A 24,052-nucleotide genomic window follows, 5' to 3' on the forward strand; every position below is an offset into this window, starting at 1 on the left:
AGTGGGTCCCTGACCCCTGACCCCCGAGCAGCCTGACTAGGAGGCACCCCCCAGCAGGGGCAGACTGACACCTCACACTGCCGGGTACTCCAACAGACCTGAAGCTGAGGGTCCTGTCTGTTAGAAGGAAAACTAACAAACAGAAAGGACATCCACACCAAAAACCCATCTGTTCATCACCATCATCAAAGACCAAAAGTAGATAAAACCACAAAGATGGGGAAAAAACAGAGCAGAAAAACTGGAAACTCTAAAAAGCAGAGTGCCTCTCCTCCTCCAAAGGAACGCAGTTCCTCACCAGCAACGGAACAAAGCTGGATGGAGAATGACTTTGACAAGCTGAAAGAAGAAGGCTTCAGACCATCAAATTACTCCGAGCTACGGGAGGACATTCAAACCAAACGTAAAGAAGTTGAAAACTTTGAAAAAAATTTAGAAGAATGTATAACTAGAATAACCAATACAGGGAAGTGCTTAAAGGAGCTGATGGAGCTGAAAACCAAGGCTCGAGAACTATGTGAAGAATGCAGAAGTCTCAGGAGCCGATGCGATCAACTGGAAGAAAGGGTATCAGCGATGGAAGATGAAATGAATGAAATGAAGCGAGAAGGGAAGTTTAGAGAAAAAAGAATAAAAAGAAATGAGCACCTCTCCCTCTCCCTCTCCCTCTCCCTCTCCCCTTTCCACGGTCTCCCTCTGATGCCGAGCCGAAGCTGGACTGTACTGCTGCCATCTCGGCTCACTGCAACCTCCCTGCCTGATTCTCCTGCCTCAGCCTGCCGCGCGCCGCCACGCCTGACTGGTTTTCGTATTTTTTTGGTGGAGACGGGGTTTCGCTGTGTTGGTCGGGCTGGTCTCCAGCTCCTAACCGCAAGTGATCCGCCAGCCTCGGCCTCCCGAGGTGCTGGGATTGCAGACGGAGTCTCGTTCACTCAGTGCTCAATGGTGCCCAGGCTGGAGTGCAGTGGTGTGATCTCGGCTCGCTACAACCTCCACCTCCCAGCCGCCTGCCTTGGCCTCCCAAAGTGCCGAGATTGCAGCCTCTGCCCGGCCGCCACCCCGTCTGGGAAGTGAGGAGCATCTCTGCCTGGCCGCCCATCATCTGGGATGTGAGAAGCCCCTCTGCCCTGCCGCCCCGTCCGGGATGTGAGCGTCTCTGCCCGGCCGCCCCACCTGAGAAGTGAGGAGACCTGCTGCCTGGCAACCGCCCCGTCTGAGAAGTGAGGAGCCCCTCCGCCCGGCAGCCGCCCCATCTGAGAAGTGAGGAGCCCCTCTGCTGGCAGCCACCCCGTCTGGGAAGTGAGGAGCGTCTCCGCCCGGCAGCCACCCCGACTGGGAGGGAGGTGGGGGAGTCAGCCCCCACCCAGCCAGCCGCCCTGTCCAGGAGGGAGGTGGCGGGGGTCAGCCCCCCGCCCGGCCAGCCGCCCCATCCAGGAGGTGAGGGGCGCCTCTGCCCGGCCGCCCCTACTGGGAAGTGAGGAGCCCCTCTGCCTGGCCAGCCGCCCTGTCCGGGAGGGAGGTGGGGGGGTCAGCCCCCCGCCCGGCCAGCCGCCCCGTCCGGGAGGTGAGGGGCGCCTCTGCCCGGCCGCCCTTACTGGGAAGTGAGGAGCTCCTCTGCCCGGCCACCACCCCGTCTGGGAGGTGTACCCAACAGCTCACTGAGAATGGGCCATGATGACAATGGTGGTTTTGTGGAATAGAAAGAGGGGAAAGGTGGGGAAAAGATTGAGAAATTGGATGGTTGCCGTGTCTGTGTAGAAAGAGGTAGACATGGGAGACTTTTCATTTTGTTCTGTACTAAGAAAAATTCTTCTGCCTTGGGATCCTGTTGATCTGTGACCTTACCCCCAACCCTGTGCTCTCTGAAACATGTGCTGTGTCCACTCAGGGTTGAATGGATTAAGGGTGGTGCAAGATGTGCTTTGTTAAACAGATGCTTGAAGGCAGCATGCTGGTTAAGAGTCATCACCACTCCCTAATCTCAAGTAGCCAGGGACACAAACACTGCGGAAGGCCGCAGGGTCCTCTGCCTAGGAAAACCAGAGACCTTTGTTCACTTGTTTATCTGCTGACCTTCCCTCCACTATTGTCCTGTGACCCTGCCAAATCCCCCTCTGTGAGAAACACCCAAGAATGATCAATTAAAAAAAAAAAAAAAAAAAGAAATGAGCAAAGCCTCCAAGGAATATGGGACTATGTGAAAAGACCAAATCTACATCTGATTGGTATACCTGAAAGTGACAGGGAGAATGGAACCAAGTCGGAAAACACTCTGCAGGATATTATCCAGGAGAACTTCCTCAATCTAGCAAGGCACGCCAACATCCAGATTCAGGAAATACAGAGAACGCCACAAAGATACTCCTCGAGAAGAGCAACTCCAAGATGCATAATTGTCAGATACACCAAAATTGAAATGAAGGAAAAAATCTTAAGGGCAGCCAGACAGAAAGGTTGGGTTACCCTCAAAGGGAAGCCCATCAGACTAACAGCGGATCTCTTGGCAGAAACTCTACAAGCCAGAAGAGAGTGGGGGCCAATATTCAACATTCTTAAAGAAAAGAATTTTCAACCCAGAATTTCATATCTAGCCGAACTAACCTTCATAAGTGAAGAAGAAATAAAATCCTTTAGAGACAAGCAAATGCTGAGAGATTTTGTCACCACCAGGCCTACCCTAAAAGAGCTCCTGAAGGAAGCGCTAAACATGGAAAGGAACAACCGGTACCAGCCACTGCAAAATCATGCCAAAATGTAAAGACTATCGAGACTAAGAGGAAACTGCATCAACTAATGAGCAAAATAAGCAGCTAACATCATAATGACAGGATCAAATTCACACATAACAATATTAACTTTAAATGTAAATGGACTAAATGCTCCAATTAAAAGACACAGACTGGAAAATTGGATAAAGAGTCAGGACCCATCAGTGTGCTATATTCAGGAAACCCATCTCACATGCAGAGACACACACAGGCTCAATATAAAAGGATGGAGGAAGATCTACTAAGCAAATGGAAAACAAAAAAAGGCAGGGGTTGCAATCCTAGTCTCTGACAAAACAGACTTTAAACCAACAAAGATCAAAAGAGACAAAGAAGGCCATTACATAATGGTAAAGGGATCAATTCAACAGGAAGAGCTAACTATCCTAAATATATATGCACCCAATACAGGAGCACCCAGATTCATAAAGCAAGTCCTGAGTGACCTACAAAGAGACTTAGACTCCCACACATTAATAATGGGAGACTTTAACACCCCACTGTCAACATTAGACAGATCAACGAGACAGAAAGTCAACAAGGATACCCAGGAATTGAACTCAGCTCTGCACCAAGCAGACCTAATAGACATCTACAGAACTCTCCACCCCAAATCAACAGAATATACATTCCTTTCAGCACCACACCACACCTATTCCAAAATTGACCACATACTTGGAAGTAAAGCTCTCCTCAGCAAATGTAAAAGAACAGAAATTACAACAAACTATCTCTCAGACCACAGTGCTATCAAACCAGAACTCAGGATTAAGAATCTCACTCAAAACCACTCAACTACATGGAAACTGAACAACCTGCTCCTGAATGACTACTGGGTACATAACAAAATGAAGGCAGAAATAAAAATGTTCTTTGAAACCAATGAGAACAAAGACACAACATACCAGAATCTCTGGGACACATTCAAAGCAGTGTGTAGAGGGAAATTTACAACACTAAATGCCCACAAGAGAAAGCAGGAAAGATCCAAAATTGACACCCTGACATCACAATTAAAAGAACTAGAAAAGCAAGTGCAAACACATTCAAAAGCTAGCAGAAGGCAAGAAATAACTAAAATCAGAGCAGAACTGAAGGAAATAGAGACAAAAAAACCCTTCAAAAAATTAATGAATCCAGGAGCTGGTTTTTTGAAAGGATCAACAAAATTGATAGACCACTTATTTTCTAATAAAGAAAAAAAGAGAGAAGAATCAAATAGACGCAATAAAAAATGATAAAGGGGATATCACCACCTATCCCACAGAAATACAAACTACCATCAGAGAATACTACAAACACCTCTACACAAATAAACTAGAAAATCTAGAAGAAATGGATAAATTCCTCGACACATACACTCTCCCAAGACTAAACCAGGAAGAAGTTGTATCTCTGAATAGATCAATAACAGGAGCTGAAATTGTGGCAATAATCAATAGCTTACCAAACAAAAAGAGTCCAGGACCAGATGGATTCACAGCCGAATTCTACCAGAGGTACAAGGAGGAACTGGTACCATTCCTTCTGAAACTATTCCAATCAATAGAAAAAGAGGAAATCCTCCCTAACTCATTTTATGAGGCCAGCATCATCCTGATACCAAAGCCGGGAAGAGACACAACCAAAAAAGAGAATTTTAGACCAATATCCTTGATGAACATTGATGCAAAAATACTCAATAAAATACTGGCAAATGGAATCCAGCAGCACATCAAAAAGGTTATCCACCATGATCAAGTGGGCTTCATCCCTGGGATGCAAGGCTGGTTCAATATACACAAATCAATAAATGTAATCCAGCATATAAACAGAACCAAAAACAAAAACCACACGATTATCTCAATAGATGCAGAAAAGGCCTTTGACAAAATTCAACAACACTTCATGCTAAAAACTCTCAATAAATTAGGTATTGATGGGACATATTTCAAAATAATAAGAGCTATCTATGACAAACCCACAGCCAATATCATACTGAATGTGCAAAAACTGGAAGCATTCCCTTTGAAAACTGGCACAAGACAGGGATGCCCTCTCTCACCACTCCTATTCAACATAGTGTTGGAAGTTCTGGCCAGGGCAATTAGGCAGGAGAAGGAAATAAAGGGTATTCAATTAGGAAAAGAGGAAGTCAAATTGTCCCTGTTTGCAGATGACATGATTGTATATCTAGAAAACCCCATTGTCTCAGCCCAAAATCTCCGTAAGCTGATAAGCAACTTCAGCAAAGTCTCAGGATACAAAATCAATGTACAAAAATCACAAGCATTCTTATACACCAACAACAGACAAACAGAGAGCCAAATAATGGGTGAACTCCCATTCACAATTGCTTCAAAGAGAATAAAATACGTAGGAATCCAACTTACAAGGGACGTGAAGGACCTCTTCAAGAACTACAAACCACTGCTCAAGGAAGTCAAAGAGGATACAAACAAATGGAAGAACATTCCATGCTCATGGGTAGGAAGAATCAATATCGTGAAAATAGCCATACTGCCCAAGGTAATTTACAGATTCAATGCCATCCCCATCAAACTACCAATGACTTTCTTCACAGAATTGGAAAAAACTACTTTAAAGTTCATATGGAACCAAAAAAGAGCCTGCATCACCAAGTCAATCCTCAGCCAAAGAACAAAGCTGGAGGCATCACACTACCTGACTTCAACCTATACTACAAGGCTACAGTAACCAAAACAGCATGGTACTGGTACCAAAACAGAGATATAGATCAATGGAACAGAATAGAGCCTTCAGAAATAACGCCGCATATCTACAACTATCTGATCTTTGGCAAACCTGAGAAAAACAAGCAATGGGGAAAGGATTCCCTATTTAATAAATGGTGCTGGGAAAACTGGCTAGCCATATGCAGAAAGCTGAAACTGGATCCCTTCCTTACACCTTATACAAAAATCAATTCAAGATGGATTAAAGACTTACACGTTAGTCCTAAAACCATAAAAACCCTAGAAGAAAACCTAGGCATTACCATTCAGGACACAGGCATGGGCAAGGACTTCATGTCTAAAACACCAAAAGCAATGGCAACAAAAGTCAAAGTTGACAAATGGGATCTAATTAAACTAAAGAGCTTCTGCACAGCAAAAGAAACTACCATCAGAGTGAACAGGCAACCTACAAAATGGGAGAAAATTTTTGCAGCCTACTCATCTGACAAAGGACTAATATCCAGAATGTACAATGAACTCAAACAAATTTACAAGAAAAAAAAACAAACAACCCCATCAAAAAGTGGGTGAAGGACATGAACAGATACTTCTCAAAAGAAGACATTTATGCAGCCAACAGACACATGAAAAAATGCTCACCATCACTGGCCATCAGAGAAATGCAAATCAAAACCACAATGAGATACCATCTCACACCAGTTAGAATGGCAATCATTAAAAAGTCAGGAAACAACAGGTGCTGGAGAGGATGTGGAGAAATAGGAACACTTTTACACTGTTGGTGGGACTGTAAACTAGTTCAACCATTGTGGAAGTCAGTGTGGCGATTCCTCAGGGATCTAGAACTAGAAATACCATTTGACCCAGCCATCCCATTACTGGCTATATACCCAAAGGACTATAAATCATGCTGCTATAAAGACACATGCACACGTATGTTTATTGCGGCATTATTCATAATAGCAAAGACTTGGAACCAACACAAATGTCCAACAATGATAGACTGGATTAAGAAAATGTGGCACATATACACCATGGAATACTATGCAGCCATAAAAAATGATGAGTTCATGTCCTTTGTAGGGACATGGATGAAATTGGAAATCATCATTCTCAGTAAACTATCTCAAGAACAAAAAACCAAACACTGCATATTCTCACTCATAGGTGGGAATTGAACAATGAGAACACATGGACACAGGAAGGGGAACATCACACTCTGGTGACTGTTGTGGGGTGGGAGGAGGGGGGAGGGATAGCATTGGGAGATATACCTAATGCTAGATGACGAGTTAGTGGGTGCAGTGCACCAGCATGGCACATGTATACATATGTAACTAACCTGCACATTGTGCACATGTACCCTAAAACTTAAAGTATAATTAAAAAAAAAAAAAAAACCATTTCTGTGGGCCAGGAGTACAACTTCAGTAAAGAATCACTAAGAGATTCAGAAGAGGAGATCAGACGCTTTTGAGAAATGGGATTTACAGAGAAGGAAATCATAACTTTCTAGAGAAAGAAGGACTGCTTAATGAAATCAGATGGTCCTCCACCCCCTTGCCTTTTGTACTCACACCACAGAGTGTCCACAGGATCACCACCTCCCACCTGCAGCACCATCAGAATCAGCTGAGGAGGGATTCCTTGGACTCTAGTCCCAGATTCAACCTTCTGAGGACCCAGTCCTACTTGACATCTATCGTTCTTTGCCTTTTTATCTCTTTCCCCCCAGTATTATCTGTCCTACACATGTGTCTTAAGAACTCACAAAGCTTGCTTTTCTCTTATACCTTGAATTTCTTACTATAACTTGCTCCTTTAAGATTTTAAAATATTCTCCTCTTCAGCATTTGCTTTTTTTTTTTTTTTACTCTTCAAGCTCACTCTTCACTTTAGCACTTTTGCAGAATGACCTATTCTGAATAACTGAATTTTTTCGAATTTGGCTAGCTGTATGGCTAACCCCTACCTATGCTTTTGTTAATACATCCTAATTCTTAAAAGGTTTCTTTCACAGTGGAGCACCAGCTAGTTTGCAGAGGCATTGATTCTGACCAAAATTGGTAGGTAGAATGAATGCCTTGCTGCTTGCAAGCAACTTGGTAACCCTACCTTAGTAATTCAAGTAGGCATCCCTTTGGAGGCAGAAGGAAGGATATCTGCCTTGCAAACCTCAAGATCCAATTCTCTCTTCTCAGTTCTAAATTGCACAAGCAAGTCCTAATTTCAGACACTTTTTCTCCCCAAAAAAGGTAGGGATGATTACGAATTGCAATAAGTGCTAAAAAGGGCTCTGCAATAAAGAGTAACAGTGGTGGGGGTGGTGGGGACTAACTATAGATCAAAAGGATGAGAGGCAGCCAGTCACAGGGAGTTGGACCATCACGAGCAGCTCTAGAGGAGGGAAGGGGTACGTGTATTTGGGGAAACTGAGGGCTGCCCCTGTGGCTGGAGTTGGTGAGGCACAGTGGGGGGCCATGGCATGAATCATGGCTGCAGCCATAGGCAGAGGCCTGGTCAAATTTGACCTTGGAGACCAAGGAAAGAAATTAGGATTTTTATCCTAATTACCATGTGAAGTCAAAAATGAGCTCATGCAAGACAGACACAAGATCTGATTGACATGTTTCAAACCACTCTCTGGCTGCCATGTAGAGAGGGTTTAAGGACCTGCTAGCAAGCAGGAGACCAGCACAGAGTCTACTGCATGACCCAGGTGAGAGGGGACTTGGACTAGTGGGGTGGGAAGCAAAGACAAAGGAAAGTTTCCTTATTTATCATCTGGTTCCCTTGTGAGACCGTAAGCTCCATGAGGGCAGGGCCCATTTCTATTTTGTTAACTCTGTACAAGGCACACTGCTTGTGCTTTACAAATGTCTCTCAAGTGACTTCATTTATATTTAACTCCTTATTTATATTTTATAAATGTAGAACATGAGAATACTGTCCATATGCAGGATAAGTTTAAGGATAAACTTACCCTTAAGCTTTGGATAAGTTTTAGTTATAATTTACTTGGTACTAAATTATAGTTAAAGATGTGGATGCAAAGATCTCAGTAACAAATTCTACCCTTAACATGCATGAAATCTGCCTGACATTCATGTATTCTACCACCCTTTCATTACTGACTGTAGTCATCATCTGAAGAGTCAACGACTGTTCATGCCTTTGCCTCACTCACTCTGGAGTTGATCTAAAGTCATTACCAAAACAAACAAACAAAAAATCCACTCTCATTTCTAAAAAGTTATGCCAAGCTGATACATCAACATTCAACAGAAGCACACAAAGACACATGTAAGGCACGTTCTTAGCTGGCCACAGGTAAGCCACAGGTTATCTGAGGTCTGCTGCAGGAACACTTAGAACACTCTGTTGCCTAGGTGCACTGGTGACATTGTGCAAACTGCACTGGGGCATAAGTGCCAAGGAAATGATGAATGGAAAGTGAGGCTGAAAAGACAACAGGGGTCAGACTTCCAACTTCAGATGGGCCAGAGTACGGACCTTGGACTTCATGCCATGGAAAGTTTTAATCAGGGCAGTGGAATGATCACTTCTGCTTTTTAGAGAGTTCATTCTGGCAGTGGGGAGAAAAGAAAGTAACTCAAGACATCTGTAGGGGATGAAATCATCTTTGTCCAGAGGTACAGAGGAGATAAGAAATTAAAGCACAGCTCCCTAGCTCTCTTCAGTGACTGGCTGAATAGCAGCGCAGACATGCATTTATACTGGTTGTTAAAATAGTAAAATACTTTCAAACTGGTTGATAAATGGCTGTCACCCCGAGCTTCATCCCCGGAATCTCCACCCGACACCATGCTCCACAAACAAAAGGTCTGACACAGGAGAAGGTCTGGGGTCCCCCTCCTCTCTGATGTGCATCTGTGCCATACAGCTTGTTAGATATTTTTACTACACCCTCGGTGTTACCAATCAGGACAGGGACCAAAGAATGAGCAGGATGACCTCAATCAACAGACTTAGGGATGGCATTCAGGCCCCTCACAAACTGAGCTCTCCTTAACTTTCCTGCTCTATCTTCCACTATCTCCCCTTGCACACCAATTCTATGAAGCAGGGCACCCTACATGTGCCATGTGCCCATCTATGAGTTCTGATGCCCCACACAGGATTCGCCCAGCCCACAACGTCGCTGGCTCCTTCCTTAGCCCCTAAAATCCTGTTTATATATAATTTCCTGTTTATATTTCCTAAGTTGTCACTACTTCTGTGAAGCTTTGCTAAACTTGTCTGATAACCTTTCTCTACGTTCCTGCAGCATGTTGCATATGCCTCTCTTATCATATTTATCCTACTGTACTAACTTACTCAGTTATGAATCAATCTCAATGGAATTCAGTCTTCAATGAAATTCAATACCCTCCCAAATGGGGACCATGTTTTAGTCATTGCAAACCCCCAGTATCCAGACTGATGCCTGGCACCTAGTCAGTACTCATTAAATGTAGGCTAAATGAATGCACAGCAGATTTTTAAAATTGGTTATGGGGAATTTATCCTTTCAGTTACCTTCTACGTGGAAACAACTCACCACTAGGTCATAGTCTTAAGATATAACTTAAGAGAAACTTGAAGCTGTAATACATACTTAATAAATTCTGAAGTCCAAATCTGCTTATGATGATAAATACTGACGCTGCATCTATATAGAGTACCAAACAATGACAGTGGTCCTGCTGTTTTTTTATATATTACACAAAAGACATGTTCCATGGCCAGACACAACAGCAGAAGGAATTTTTATTTCAACACAGGAATATGCTGAGCTTTCATCTCTTATAATGATATACTTCCACTGTGGTTTCTTTAAAATAAATTGTATTGTGTATATTTAAGGTATACAACATGATATTATAAGGTGTGTGTATTTATATTTATATACACATCACTATAAAAAGGTGTGTGTGCATATATATATACATCTTATAATATCACATTGTATACCTTAAATATGTACCTTATATATTTAATAATATATATTTATGTTTATACACCTTATATTTTATAAGGCTAAGTATATATCTGTACCTTATATTTTATATTTTATATAAGGTATATATATATGCACCTTATAATACGTTATATACCTTAAATATATATACACATACCTTATAATATCATGTCGTATACCTTAAAATATATATATAAAGAGGAATAGTTATATATATACATAGAGAGAGAGAGAGAGAGAGGAACAAATTAACAAACCCATCTTCCCATATAGTTACCCATTTTCCCCTGAGTGGCAAGAACAGCTATAATCTACTGATTTAGCAAAAATCCCACTGTGTTTGCAATTGATTTCTAATTTCTAACACTGAACATACGCTACCACAGCTTATCTCTCACATATGGCTTTTATTATATTTGGGTTATTATAAAAAATAAGAGGTCACTCCCTGACTTTTCACCATAATTTCTCTTAGTGATACATTTCAGATCACACAGGTTTAAATTATATATTGTGAACATTGTGGCAATAAATGTTAAAAGAGGGTGAATAAGAGAAAGCTATCTTTTTATCTCGCATGTAACAGATAATTTATTTGGTAAGGTCCCTGACTTTTCTGGAGCATAACCAGACATGTGTTGGCTTCTTGAGCAACTCATTTCGAAAATGAAAAGGAACAAATTACTTTTCTTTTGGCAATTCTTTACTAAAACCCTACTCTAAAAATAACACACATCTTTTTGTATTTGATACTTTTGAAATAGAAGATTGCTTTTAAAATGTTTTAAGCTATGTTTCTCTAAGAATAAAATGCAGCCCTTTTCCAGGGAAACATTAAAAGCACTTCGTGTAAGCACCTTATTTTCCACAAAGCCTTCCCAGACCCAGAGCAGTGGACACAGACACCCATTTCCTCTTTTCTGTGGCCATTTGGAGTAAGTTTCCAGAGAATTAGCACAAGTGATCTGTAGTTCCTCTGAGATTCATCAGTGAGGCTGCAGTTCATATTTTCAAACTGCCAAGATGTTTTTACTCACAACTGCACAGAAAAAGCCCTAACTTCAGGCACAAGCAGGTGTGATATACGCAAATCAAATTCCTTCATTCTGTTATTATCCAGTTTGTGGCAACTGCCAGCTTTCATTCTCATCTCACAAATGACTAGGTAGTACTCGCCAAGTTTTGAAGTATTATCAGGAGACAGTGGGTAAATTTTCAATAAGAAGCTCTTGTTGAATGAAAAATTTTTTCTGTCTTGAACTCAACTTCACTGTTCCTTGGTTTCCTAATTTGTAAAGTGGAAATAATAATATTTGTTGTACCTAGTTCACGAGGACATGGAGAGATGGCAAGTTTGGAAAAGCAGAGAATTTTGTGTGTGATCACATGAATGGCATGGGGAGAGCTGCAGTTTGTCTCAACTGCTGTCAAAATCAAAGTAATTTTAAAGGGAGCAAATTAAAGTGCAACACAAGACAGAAGGGGGAAGGATGGAAAAGACTACAGGAAAGGTTGGTTCACTTAGAAAGGAAGGGAAGGGAAGAATTACAGCCTGCAGGGATTCGGCCAGCAGCTATACGAATGGGCTCCAGCCTCGCCCAGGGGCTTCACACTTAGCAGTTCTTTCCTTGCAACCTCTACAAAACAACAGCAAAAGCTCTTTGAAAGTGATTGGAAATACCTTGGTGAGGCTCCGATTCCTGAAAGACCACTTCCTCCTCCCCAGTCACAGCCCCACAAGAGGCCAAGGCTGGTCGCCTGAGACGCTAAAACTCCAGGCTAATTTAAAAGAAGTTCCAAAGAGATCTGAGCCATCACCATTTTTGATCCTTTTACTCCAATCTTCTGTCTCTTCCCAGACTGGGCCTCTGCCTGCTACTGCCTCCCTTTGCCAATTGAAGGCTTTACACCTGAAATGGGAATGTCTGGTCTCCACATATTCTGAAAACTCGTAAGTGCTTGAGGAACTTCATAATAGAAAAAAGTACAAACACGTAAAAAAAATCTTCAGCATCATCAAAAGCTGGAGATATGCAAACCAAACAGGAGAGCAGCAACTAGATGCACTGGATGAGACATGCACATTATATTTTTAAACTGCAATTACTTTTGCACCACCTAATAACATGTATGCATCCTAGAAACACTGCTTAGTGAGAAAAAAAAAGTCAAGAAAGAAGGAAATATCTGGCTGAGTTTGGTGGCTTGTGCCTGTAATCCCAGCAGTTTGGGAGGCCGACGCGGGTGGATCACTCGAGGTCACGAGTTCAAGACCAGCCTGGCCAACATAGTGAAATCCTGTCTCTACTAAAAATACAAAAAAATAAAATTAGCCAGGTGTGGTGGCACACCCCTGTAGTCCCAGCTACTCAGAAGGCTGAGGCAGGAGAATCGTTCGAACCTGGGCAGGCGGAGGTTACAGTGAGCCAAGATTGCGCCACTGTACTACAGCCTGGGTGACAGAGTGAGACTCCATCTAAAAAAAAAAAAAAAAGAAGGAAATATCTACCCAGGCATACAAAACAATAAGAGAATATACATACAAAAAGTACACACTAAATCACATTAGTATAGTTATTTAAAAGGGGAGCTGGGAAGAAGGGGAATGGGAATAGGGCATGATAACAAAACGAATAGACAGGCAGATGGATGGGCAGACAAATAAGCAAGAGAATAGCTTGGCCCAGACCAATGATGAAAATGGGCCATCAACTGACAAGCATGATTAACTCCACATGCTTCATAAGAATCCCAAAAATAGGTAAAAGAAAAAAATTAAACAAGATTTCCTTTTACATCAATCAAATTGACAATTTAAGAAGGCTTGTAATACCTAGTGTTGACAAGAGTGCTGGCAAGTAGGCACCCTTATACATTTCTGGCAGGAGTACAAATTAGTACAACTTTCTTAAAAGAGTATAATATGTTACTCTGTGTCAAAAAGCTTAAAAACTGTACATAAACCCTTGGACCCGGTAGTCACATGTCTAAAAATTGATTCAAAAATATTTACCACAATTTCTACTAAAAATGTTTACATCATGGTTACATATAATTAAAAAAATTAGGAACAAATATCAAACCATAGAGGATTGGCTAAATGAATGATTGCATAGCCAGAGATGGAAAATTATACAACAGGTTTAAAAAGATGTTGTAGAAGGATAAGTAATAACATAAATCAAGCAAGCAATAAAACTGTAAATAGAGTATGATTTTAGTTTTGAAAAAAAAAGTGTATGTGTATAGACACACAAAAAGATATCTTTATAAATTAGGAAGACATACACCAAAATACTAACAGTAGTGATTTAGGGGAGTTTGAGTTAGAAATTTTAGCTGACTTTTTATTATACCTTATATTTTATTGACTTTAATTTTTTTTTGGAATAAACATAAATTCATTTGGTATTTGGGGGGAATTTTAGTAATTTTCCTAATGGTGGAGGGAGGAAAGCTATAGTCCTTTTCCCTAAGGTACATGCTAGGTAAATAACTTGTTAACCTATTAACCATGATTGTGATACAGCTGAATGATTTACCCGTCTTGAGTAATATATTTGAATTTTTAGCAGGGTCTTTGGTAGACACAGAACTTGAACCAAAGGAAATTACTTCCCAGCCAATGAAGGCTTTGGCAGGTCCACATGGACTTTTCATTGCTTCATAAGTCAGAGGACAAAGCAAGACATTCAGCTCATCAGGAGTATCTGGTAAAGTTATCTCTGCTATTTCCTGCCCCTCTACCTATATTCCTAAATCGACAACATAGGTATAATCCAAGGGTTTTCAAGACCACCAGCTTCTCAGCTTCTACTCATCCTCTGTGACCACTGAAAATCCACAGCTGCTAGGACTCCCTGTGTTCCCTCCCCAGTCCTACACCCAGTGGCCGCTGTTAATTAAATGCCTATTGTCTACTCCAGTGATGTCTACTGAAACTGAAGAGCCAAAGGCGGGACCACAAACCAAAACAACCTTTTGATGGGGAGAGTTTTCAGACCTCCTGGCTGCACTAACACAGCTGCTCAGATCTCAGCAGCAACAACAGGGAGGTGCTGTTAGCTCTGTGGGCAGCATAGAAGCAGGGGAGGGCAGAACAGGGACAGTGCTTGGGTGGGGAATGGAGAAGAGAAAGAACGTATGCCATACAGTCTAGCTAAAGTAACTGAGAACCTTCCAAACTGGGCAGAAAGCCAGAAGACTTGTCACTAGTTTGTAATCCATAGCTGAAATACTTTGGGATTCAGATTTGTCGGGAAGAATGGGATCTGTCTGAAAGATAAACTCTGTGGCATCTGTGGCAGGCTTTCTCTGCTTGTATGTGATACTTTTGTTCTGTCATTTGTCTTCTGGCATACACAGCAAGGGTCTAGAAGTGGCAAAGACAAATGCCAAACACAGCCAGCTTCCTGCCAAAGCAAAGGTCCCAGACAAAACACCACCAGCGGTTTCCCCCTCTTCTCTCCATTTATTCTGCATATGAATATAATATCCAAAGAGAGAGGGGCCTTGGAACACTGTTGTCACCTGCCTCATTGGGTCTTGTTTACTCAAAAAAACTTACATTCTAGGAAGGCAATCCTATTGTCTTCCCTTCTGAATGGCCTGAAATACTCCATGGACACGACCCAAGTTTTGAAGACAGTTTATTTTATAAGTCACCTTCCCAACTCTGATAAAGCCCACAACTATGTTAAACATGAGGAAAAGAGAAGAAAAAGAGGGGTGAGAAAAATAGAGAGTCTGTAATTATCCTGAGGCCACCACTAGCCAGAAATTGCTGACAAGGAGCAAATAGTGGAAGCCAAATGGAAGATAGGTCATCTGTAAGCCAAAGTTTAGTCATGCCTGTACATTTCTGTTCATTGCTCTCTATGCAATGGTTTATCACATTTTTTCTATCAAAAATTATTCCAGAGGGCCACAGATATACTTAGCACCATGTGAAATTCAGAAGTATACGGCATGTCCCTGCCCCAATGACTGATCATTTCCTATCATATTCCCCTGTAAGGTATCTTTATAGCACTGATAATAATAATTTCATATAATGATAACTATCTAAGTGTATAATATTATCTTGTTTATTTGTTTAGAGGCACTCTCCTCCCATTGAGGAAGTTAAGTTCCTTACCTAGAGGGAAGTTTTCTGTCTGCTTCACTGTGTATCTCTGGTGTCTGGGACAGGGCGTGGTACATAGAAGAGGCTCCACAAATATTTATGCATGAACAGAATCGAAGAGACAGGAGATACCACTTGAAGCAATAAGTCACCTTTATGAGACAGTCAGCAATTTAGTAAGGGACCATAATTGATGTAGAATGCCAAAGAAGTTCTGAACAATGCATAGGATTTAAAGAGTAGAACAAAATGAGTGAAGGCAGTGGTAGAAACATGCAGGGCCCCTAAACTGAGTATGTGACCCAGCAATGAAACTGAGACTAACCCTCCAATCCTGGGGTATGTTGCAAGGGCCATGGAGGTGACACCAGCTTGGCGATGACTATCCCAACAGAGAAAGGGGGGCCCCTGTCTTGCGAGGAGGGCTCCTGGATTTCAGAACAGTAGTTTCATAGGTGCCATTGTCAAGAGGTCCACCCAGGGCACAGCCAGGCTGGGATAAGTCATGTGTTGGAACACAACACCAAGACCCATTAAATCCCTGCTGCTTTGGACCTGGCTTTGCAAGGTCAGTGCTTCATTTCTGCAAATGACTGGCTGCTCCAGTCAACCATCGTTCCAACAAATAATTAACTTCAGAAGGTCCCCTGCTCAGGCCACAGCTTTTAAATCTCAACTAGGTCAACATCCTAGATGTAAATTTTATAGGTTTTTTTATTATAAACTTTTCCTCTAAATATGTCACAATATTGGCTAAGAAACAAATAATCATAGATTCTCATTGTTTAATCTGAGCACTTAAAATTTTCTTTCCTTTTTAAAAGAAAAAGGGATTTAAATTTGCTATAAAGAATACAGTATACTGTTCTCTATATATTTACTTCTCCATAACATATAAAAGCAGATTTTATTTAGATGAGACATTAATGGCAGAAAGCTCTTTGTTACTTAATGTAAGCTATTTGGTTTTTATCTCTATAGGTTGAAAAATAAAGGAATGGTTTCAATAATATCAATAGCTGCCTTTTACGGTCCACATACTAAGGCCAGGCATAATGTATTTATACATTTCAAACAGCTTTTCTAACCTTCATAATAATGGTTTAAAGTAGATGATATCATCCCCATTTTGCAGTTGAAAAAATTGAAGTTCAGAGAGGTTAAATGGTTTGCCAAAGCCCTCTTGCAGCAAGTGGTAGAGGTGCCATTCAAAATAATCCTATCCCTTATAATCCTGTAAAATGTTCAGTTGTTTGATTCTTTACGTCTCAAAATCTGAGACCATACAGCACTCAGATATAGAATAAACTTCAAAGGCTTTTGGATTTTGTTTTTGTTTGTTTTGTTTTATTTTACATCTCTATAAGCAACAACTAACCTGCCTTGACTGTGAGCTCACTATAGGCAAAGACTGAATCTTATTTACTTTATACACTTCATGTACTCAGGACCTAGAACAATGGTCAAAAAAGAATGAAAGGGGAAATGAAATAAAAGGAACAAGGAAGAAGGACAATGGAAAGCAGAACCCAAGTCTCTAAACTTATATGAAGGGCTTTCTAGACACCAGGTACCATCTCCTAAACCAGGGGTCCCCAACCCCCAGGCACAGATCAGTTTCAGTCTGTGGCCTGTTAGAAACTGGGTCACACAACAGGAGGCAAGCAGTGGGTGAGGCAGCATTGTCACCAAGCTCTGCCTCATAGGAGTGAGTGCAAACCCTATTGTGAACTGCCTATGTGAGGGATCTAGGTTGCAGCTGCTTATGAGAATCTAACTAATGCCTGATGATCTGAGCTGGAACAGTTTCATCCCGAAGCCACCCCCAGCTCCCCGGTCCATGGAAAAATTGTCTTCCATGAAACCAGTACCTCGTGCCAAAAAGGTTGGGGACTGCTGCCCTAAATGGAATATGTGAATTCACTCATTCAATCTTCATAGCAGTGCAATGTGGCAGATATTATGTCCCTGTTTTACCCATAAGGCAATTGAAGCATGGAGTTAAAGAATAGGTAAGTGACAGAGGCAAGATTAGAAACCAGGTGGTTTAGGCCAGGCGCAGTGGCTCATGCCTGTAATCCCAGCACTTTGGGAGGCCAAGGCGGGCGGATCACCTGAGGTCAGGAGTTTGAGACTAGCCTGGCCAACATGGTGAAACCCTGTCTCTATTAAAAATACAAAATTAGCTGGGCATGGTAGCAAATATCTGTAATGCTAGTTACTTGGAAGGCTGAGGCAGGAGAATCACTTGAATCCAGGAGCCAAGATCGTGACAAGAGCAAAACTCTGTCTTAAAAAAAAAAAAAAGGCAATAAATAACAGAAACCATGAACCAATTCAAACAAACGAACAAAAAAATGAGGCCAGGTGTGGTGGCTCACCCCTGTAATCCCAGCACTTTGGGAGGCCAAGGCGGGCAGATCACTTGAGGTCAGGAGTTCGACACCAGCCTGGCTAATGTGGTGAAACCCAGTTTCTACTAAAATACAAAAATTAGCCAGGCATGGTGGTGAGCACCTGTAATCCCAGCTGCTCAGGAAGCAGGAGAATCGCTTGAACCCAGGAGGCAGAGGTTGCAGTGAGCCGAGATTGTGCCACTGTACTCCAGCCTGGATGACGGAGCTAGACTCCCTCTCAAAAAAAAAAAAAAAAGAAAAAAAGAAAGAAAGAAAGAAAAAAAGAAACCAGGTGGTCCAGGTGGTTTAGCTCCAGGGTCCAAGCTCTTAACCACTGGGGCCAGGCTCCCCATAACATCTGCGCCTGCAGAATGAAGGCAGCATTTGCCCTGCAGTACACATGGCTCTATCCTCAGGCCTTTGTGAATAAAATAAGTTTTAAGTAGACAAACAAAACATTGATACACGTATAAAAATGGGCTAAATCGTACTCTTTCTCTTTTCAAAGATTACAACCTTATGAGTTGTAACCTTATAATTTTAACCTTACGTTAAAATTACTCATTTTAACATAATCTTACATGGTGCGTGTTGTTGGTTGTTTTAGCTTTTTTTCTTATGGACTCTCGTATCTAAGATTTGTGTGCACAGTTCAGTGGTCCCACCAGAGTGGAACAGAGGCTGATTGAACAGAGGGGCAAGACAAGCAAGAAAGAATGTTCTCAGGACCTGGCGAGTTCCACCTGGATCCAGTTTAGATTTAATACCTGAGTTTTTAAGATGACTCAATGGAACCACTGTTCTGGTGAGGGAATAGAGTAAATCCAAGGCAAGTGATACCAAAGAGCCAGGCAGGAAGAGTGCAAGGTCAAGTATTGTGGTGGGGAAGGTGGGGAGGGGGAGCAAGGAGCATCCATACATGGATAAAGCCTGGCCATCAGTCTCCAGGTAATTAAGCAGTGGGCTATTAATTCCTGGAAATGGGTGAGAGCAGGGCAAGCGGCAGGAACCAAAGTACAAGCCCAGTGCTAGGACTGCAGAGTCAAGAAGAGTGGGGTAGGATGGGCAAGAGGGGATGTTAATCAGATCCAGGTGTTGGCAAAGGACACATAGGGGTTAAAGCAGAAGTCTGAGTGCCAGAACTAAAATGTGAGCTTTGGGTACTAACAAGGTGATCACTCTATGGCCCTACCTGCTGTGAAAAAAGGCAACCTACATCTGTCTCCGGTTTAGGTTCATATAAAAACAGGCTAGTGCTAAGCCTTAATGTACAGTGGTCAAAGCATCAAACTCTGGAGTTGTAAAGGCAGGGGAAATGAAGCAGGGACTGGTATGGAGTGCATCATGTGGCCTATAATTACAACATTATTCAGTTTAATCATGCAAAATATGTAACAATAGTATTAATATATGCACATGTGTTTATATGCATGTTTGTGTTTGTGCATATACCCCTAAACTCAAGAGAAAAGAGAAAATGATAAGGGCCCCTATGGGTAAGATTCTCAGGCAGGACTAAGTGTTTTCCTTTACTCCCTCTGGTTTACCTGCTTGTACTCTTTTGTTGAAGAGCCATATTTAACTGCTACTTTTTTTCAACTCTTCCCTTTATTCAACATAGTGAACATGAATATTAATCAGGTGATTTCTGGTAATTAGTTTCCTCAGCACAGCACTCAGTTTCTTTGGGTTTTAATGGGCCAATAAAGTGGCAACTTATCCCAATCATCACATAAATGACCCTGCCAAGAGGAATCAATCCAGAAAAACCTGTTGTTACCATAAAATGGCAGGCTTCTTTTTGAAAAGTTTAGCATGTATTGGAAGAGCACCAGCTGAGTGACTGACTTCCAAGGTCAGTGGTGAAAAGTCACCAAAAGTGGTACAAGCATGAATATTGCAAAAAATTCCAAAGCTGAGAAAGCTTATCTGGAAAGATAATCTTAGTGCCAAGACAGTATATGAAAATTGATCACAACTTTGGCTTTAATTTTTAAGATCCACTCTCTCTCTCTCCTTTTGCTCTGTTTTTTTTTCTCCTTATTTTATGCATAAAAATGCAACCAGCCTGAACTAAAGCAAATTGGTTTAATTCCCTGGAGGGAACATGAACAAATTTTCCCAGCAACTTTCTACTAGAGGCATTTGTGTGTAGATATGTGGATGGAATGTGAAGCAGTGAGCTACGTAAACCACTAATCAAATGAAACATTACCCATTTCAAAATGCCCTAAACTAGCATTAGCATCACCAATTAAAACAACGGGCATGGGAGAAAGGAAAATGCCCTCCCCCCAGAAAAGTCATATGTATGTGGTATGTGTGTATTTCAGGGGATGGAGATGGTACAGAGGAAGGAGTAAAACCTAGGGGAAATTAGTTGCCTTTTAAAGGCAAATCTGTCACGAGCACTAGCAGGAGATCTCTTTGATGGGATAAAAGAAAGGAGTAAAGACATTCAATAATTTCATCAAATTAAAATTTCAGCAGTTTACCTAAATTGCCCAACCATTAGACACTTATAAAGGTATTTGTATGTTCCCACTTTGAACCTGTTTTAAAGTAACAGGTAAACAGAACATGATAAGCTATAAACACTAAGGGTTCTTTTCTGTTTTATGGCTGAGACTTCTATTGAAACACTGGTCTTTGAAGGACCACCAACTGGTAGTATTCTCATTCATTCATTCATCACACACTTGTTCAACAATGCTAAGAACTTTGTGCAGCCCTTGATGCTGAGGATATAGACATGCAGGGGATATTTTTGTAGACACCAAAGAGCCTCCAAGCCAAACTCGGAAGCTATTCTGCCTTCCATATTCTATAACATGGCTGATCACAAAACAGGCCCTGCTACACTCATATCTCTGTGGCATAAACAGTATTAGTGTTTCCTTTCAACATGGTTTCCACAACCCCATGAGCTCCGCTTCTGACCATTACCTGGAATGGAGACGACCATCAGCCTCCTCCACATAGGACCTGCATATGGCCCGAGTGCTCATTTAGCCTGCACATCTGATTAATACCATGAACTTAGCCTTTTTAACCTCAATCATTTTCCTGCAAATGATTTTACTGAAAGTCTAACAAAGGGTGTGAAAGAAAGGAGCATATCAGCTGCCCCTCAGATTGGCTCACCTTCTGATTCTCATCACTGACCCCCCGTTATGTTTAGCTGCAGAGAGTAGCTATCACATCTCCCTGGCATGACATCCAAGACCTTCCCCTGGTCTAACTGCCTTTTCAGATTTCCCTGCCACCACACACCCTGCCTTAGTTTCTGGGCACATCTAATTATCTATTCTCCTGAAGACAAACTCATATCTCTGTCCCTTGTTTTTGTTTTCATCATTAACCCTGATATGATTTGGCTCTGTGTCCTGACTCAAATCTAATGTCAAATTGTAATCCCCACGTGTCGAGGGAGGGACCTGGTGGGAGGTGATTGGATCATGGGGGCAGTTTCCCCCATGCTGTTCTCATGATAGTGAGTGAGTTCTCATGAGATCTGATGGTTTAAAAGTGGCACTTCCCCCTTCATTCTCTCTCTCTCTCTCTCTCTCTTTCTCCAGACACCATGTAAGACGTATCTTGCTTCCCCTTTGCCTTCTGCCATGATTGTAAGTTTCCTGAGGCCTCTCCAGCCACGCAGAACTGTGAGTCAATGAAACCTCTTTTCTTCATAAATTATCCAGTCTCAGGTAGTTCTATATGGCAGTGTGAAAACAGACTAATACAACTCCCATCTTCCATTTCTGCATTAAAAAAATTATTTAGACATTTACTTTTTAAACTTATAATCTCTATTGAAAAAATGGCCAAGTATAAACAAACAAATTAAATTATATTATGACTACTCCCACCTCAAGAGACTATTATGATATTAAGAATTTCAACTAGATCTCAATTAAAAATATAAAATAAAAGTAGGCATATAAGTCCACTAAACCATATTGATAAGAACCGAATAACCTAATAAGGTTATTAAAACATCTCAACATGTATCATTTCTCTAACACACTGTTCTCCTCATCCCATCAGAAGTCTTGTTTAGAGTTTCTTCTCTTATTTGAAAAAGTGCTTACAGCTCCTGGTGTCCCCAGATCACTTGGTGGGGTCAGGGTTGGGGAGCCGTCTTGGTAGCTGGCCCAACTGTGGCCCAGCCAGAGATTACCTGCACAGGAATGGCGATCTTGGTAGAAGCCGTCCCCACAGGTAGGCACACACTGCCCATGCCGCATCAGCAGGGGAGGCTGGCAGGATGAGCACTCCAGCCCACTGGTACACGTGGAGCACTGGGGCTGGCAGGCTGACTCCAGATAATGTTGAAGAAAGAGAAAGGAACCATTTGATTAGCTGAAAGACACCACCCCCATGCCAGTGCTTACACAGCCCAATCTTGAGGCTCCAGGTCCCAAACAGAAAATGCAGAAAAATAATTTTAACAGCCATCATCTGTATAGCACACAGTTCATGTCAGCCACTGCTTGAAGTGCTTTACGTATATGAATTCATTTAATTCTCACAACAACCCTAGGAGGTAGATATTATTAATCCCAACTTTACAGATGAGGAACAGACTCAGGGAGATTAAACAACTTGCCCATGGTCACATGAGGCTGGCATTTGAAACCAAGCAGTTTGGCTCAGGAGTCTATGTTCTTTTCCTCTTATCCAATAGCCCCCAATATCTTTGTCACTCAAACTTTTAGCAAGAAGATCTCTTGCCCCTTTTACAATACTATATGAAAGAGATATAAGTAACTTTCAAAAAGGTTGAAGATTATATGAATTAGGAAAGAAAGTATGGAGGAGTGAATAATTACAAAAATAATAAAAGCAGCTAACTCTTATTAATCCTTCGCTGTATCCTAGACATCAGGCTAGGCACTTAACCTGTATTAAAACACTTGATCCTTATAACCACCCTCTGAGGAAGGTACTGGAATTACTCTCACTTTATAGATAAGAATGTGGAAGATACCAGGTGGCAGTGGCTCACACCTGTAATCCCAGCACTTTGGGAGGCATAGGTGGGTGGATCACTTGAGTCCAGGAGTTTGAGACCAGCCTGGCCAACATGGCAAAACCCTATCTCTACTAAAAATATGAAAATTAGCTGGTGTGGTGGCAGATGCCTGTAATCTCAGCTACTCAGGAGGCTGAGGCAAGGAGAATCGCTTGAACCCGGGAGGTGGAAGTTGCAGTGAGCCGAGACCATGCCACCACACTCCAGCCTGGGTGACAGAGTGAGACTCCATCTCAAATAAAAAAAAAAAGAATATGGAAGCAGAGAGAGGTTAAATATTCACAGCCAGGTATGAACCTACACACTTTTTTTTTCTTTTTTTTTTGAGACGGAGTCTCACTATGTTACCCAGGCTGGAGTGCAGTGGCGCAATCTCGGCTCACTGCAACCTCCACCTCCAGGGTTCAAGAGATTCTCCTGCCTCAGCCTCCTGAGTAGCTGGGACTACAGGCGTGCGCCACCACACCTGGCTAATTACACACTTTTAAATGGATAATTAACATCATAAGTCAGAAATAAGGGGAATAGTAACTAGGATTTGACATCAACCAAGTCAACTCTCCCAAGTAAGTTCTTCTCAGATGTAGCATCCAGAAATGCACATAAACCCATTCTGGATCCTCTGGTAGCCCATAAGAGATAAGCTCTATTACCAACTATCTGTTTGATATTGAGCAAGTTGATTAATTTCTCTGGCCTACAGATTCCCCATTTGCAAAATTAGAAAGTTGCAGTAAATGATCTTGAAGGTCTATGTCAATTCTAAGTTTCTATCCCGGATTAATTGAGTGCTTTAAGAAATGAGCCCAGGTATCCTGCTATTACTATCCTTGAAAGTCTTCAAAAATAAAAATATTTAACTATGACTACCTAACAACCTCCACATCATCTGTCTTCCAATAAGCACCAAAATACCTATAAAATGTCAGAAAAAGAGACCTGCAGGTAGAGAGGGCAAGTAACCTATAGATGACATTACTACCTTCTAGAGGTTTTTAGACATTGTGCATCTCAAAAACATGCTGCATGCATGACCCCCTCCTTGACA

At 41.7% G+C, this 24,052-nt stretch overlaps 1 protein-coding gene across 2 annotated transcripts in view; it reads right to left on the bottom strand.

Moving 5' to 3' along the window:
* The window catches only part of FRAS1 (Fraser extracellular matrix complex subunit 1), a 490,598-nt gene that overhangs the window by 230,670 nt on the left and 235,876 nt on the right, over positions 1–24,052 (bottom strand). For both annotated transcript variants that reach the window (XM_008957670.5, XM_003832280.6), the window contains exon 14: positions 22,150–22,284. In XM_008957670.5, the coding sequence (XP_008955918.2) occupies positions 22,150–22,284 (135 nt within the window). The remainder of the gene's footprint in view (positions 1–22,149; positions 22,285–24,052) is intronic.

This window comes from Pan paniscus, chromosome 3, assembly GCF_029289425.2.
Source record: "Pan paniscus chromosome 3, NHGRI_mPanPan1-v2.0_pri, whole genome shotgun sequence".
Taxonomy (NCBI): domain Eukaryota; kingdom Metazoa; phylum Chordata; class Mammalia; order Primates; family Hominidae; genus Pan; species Pan paniscus.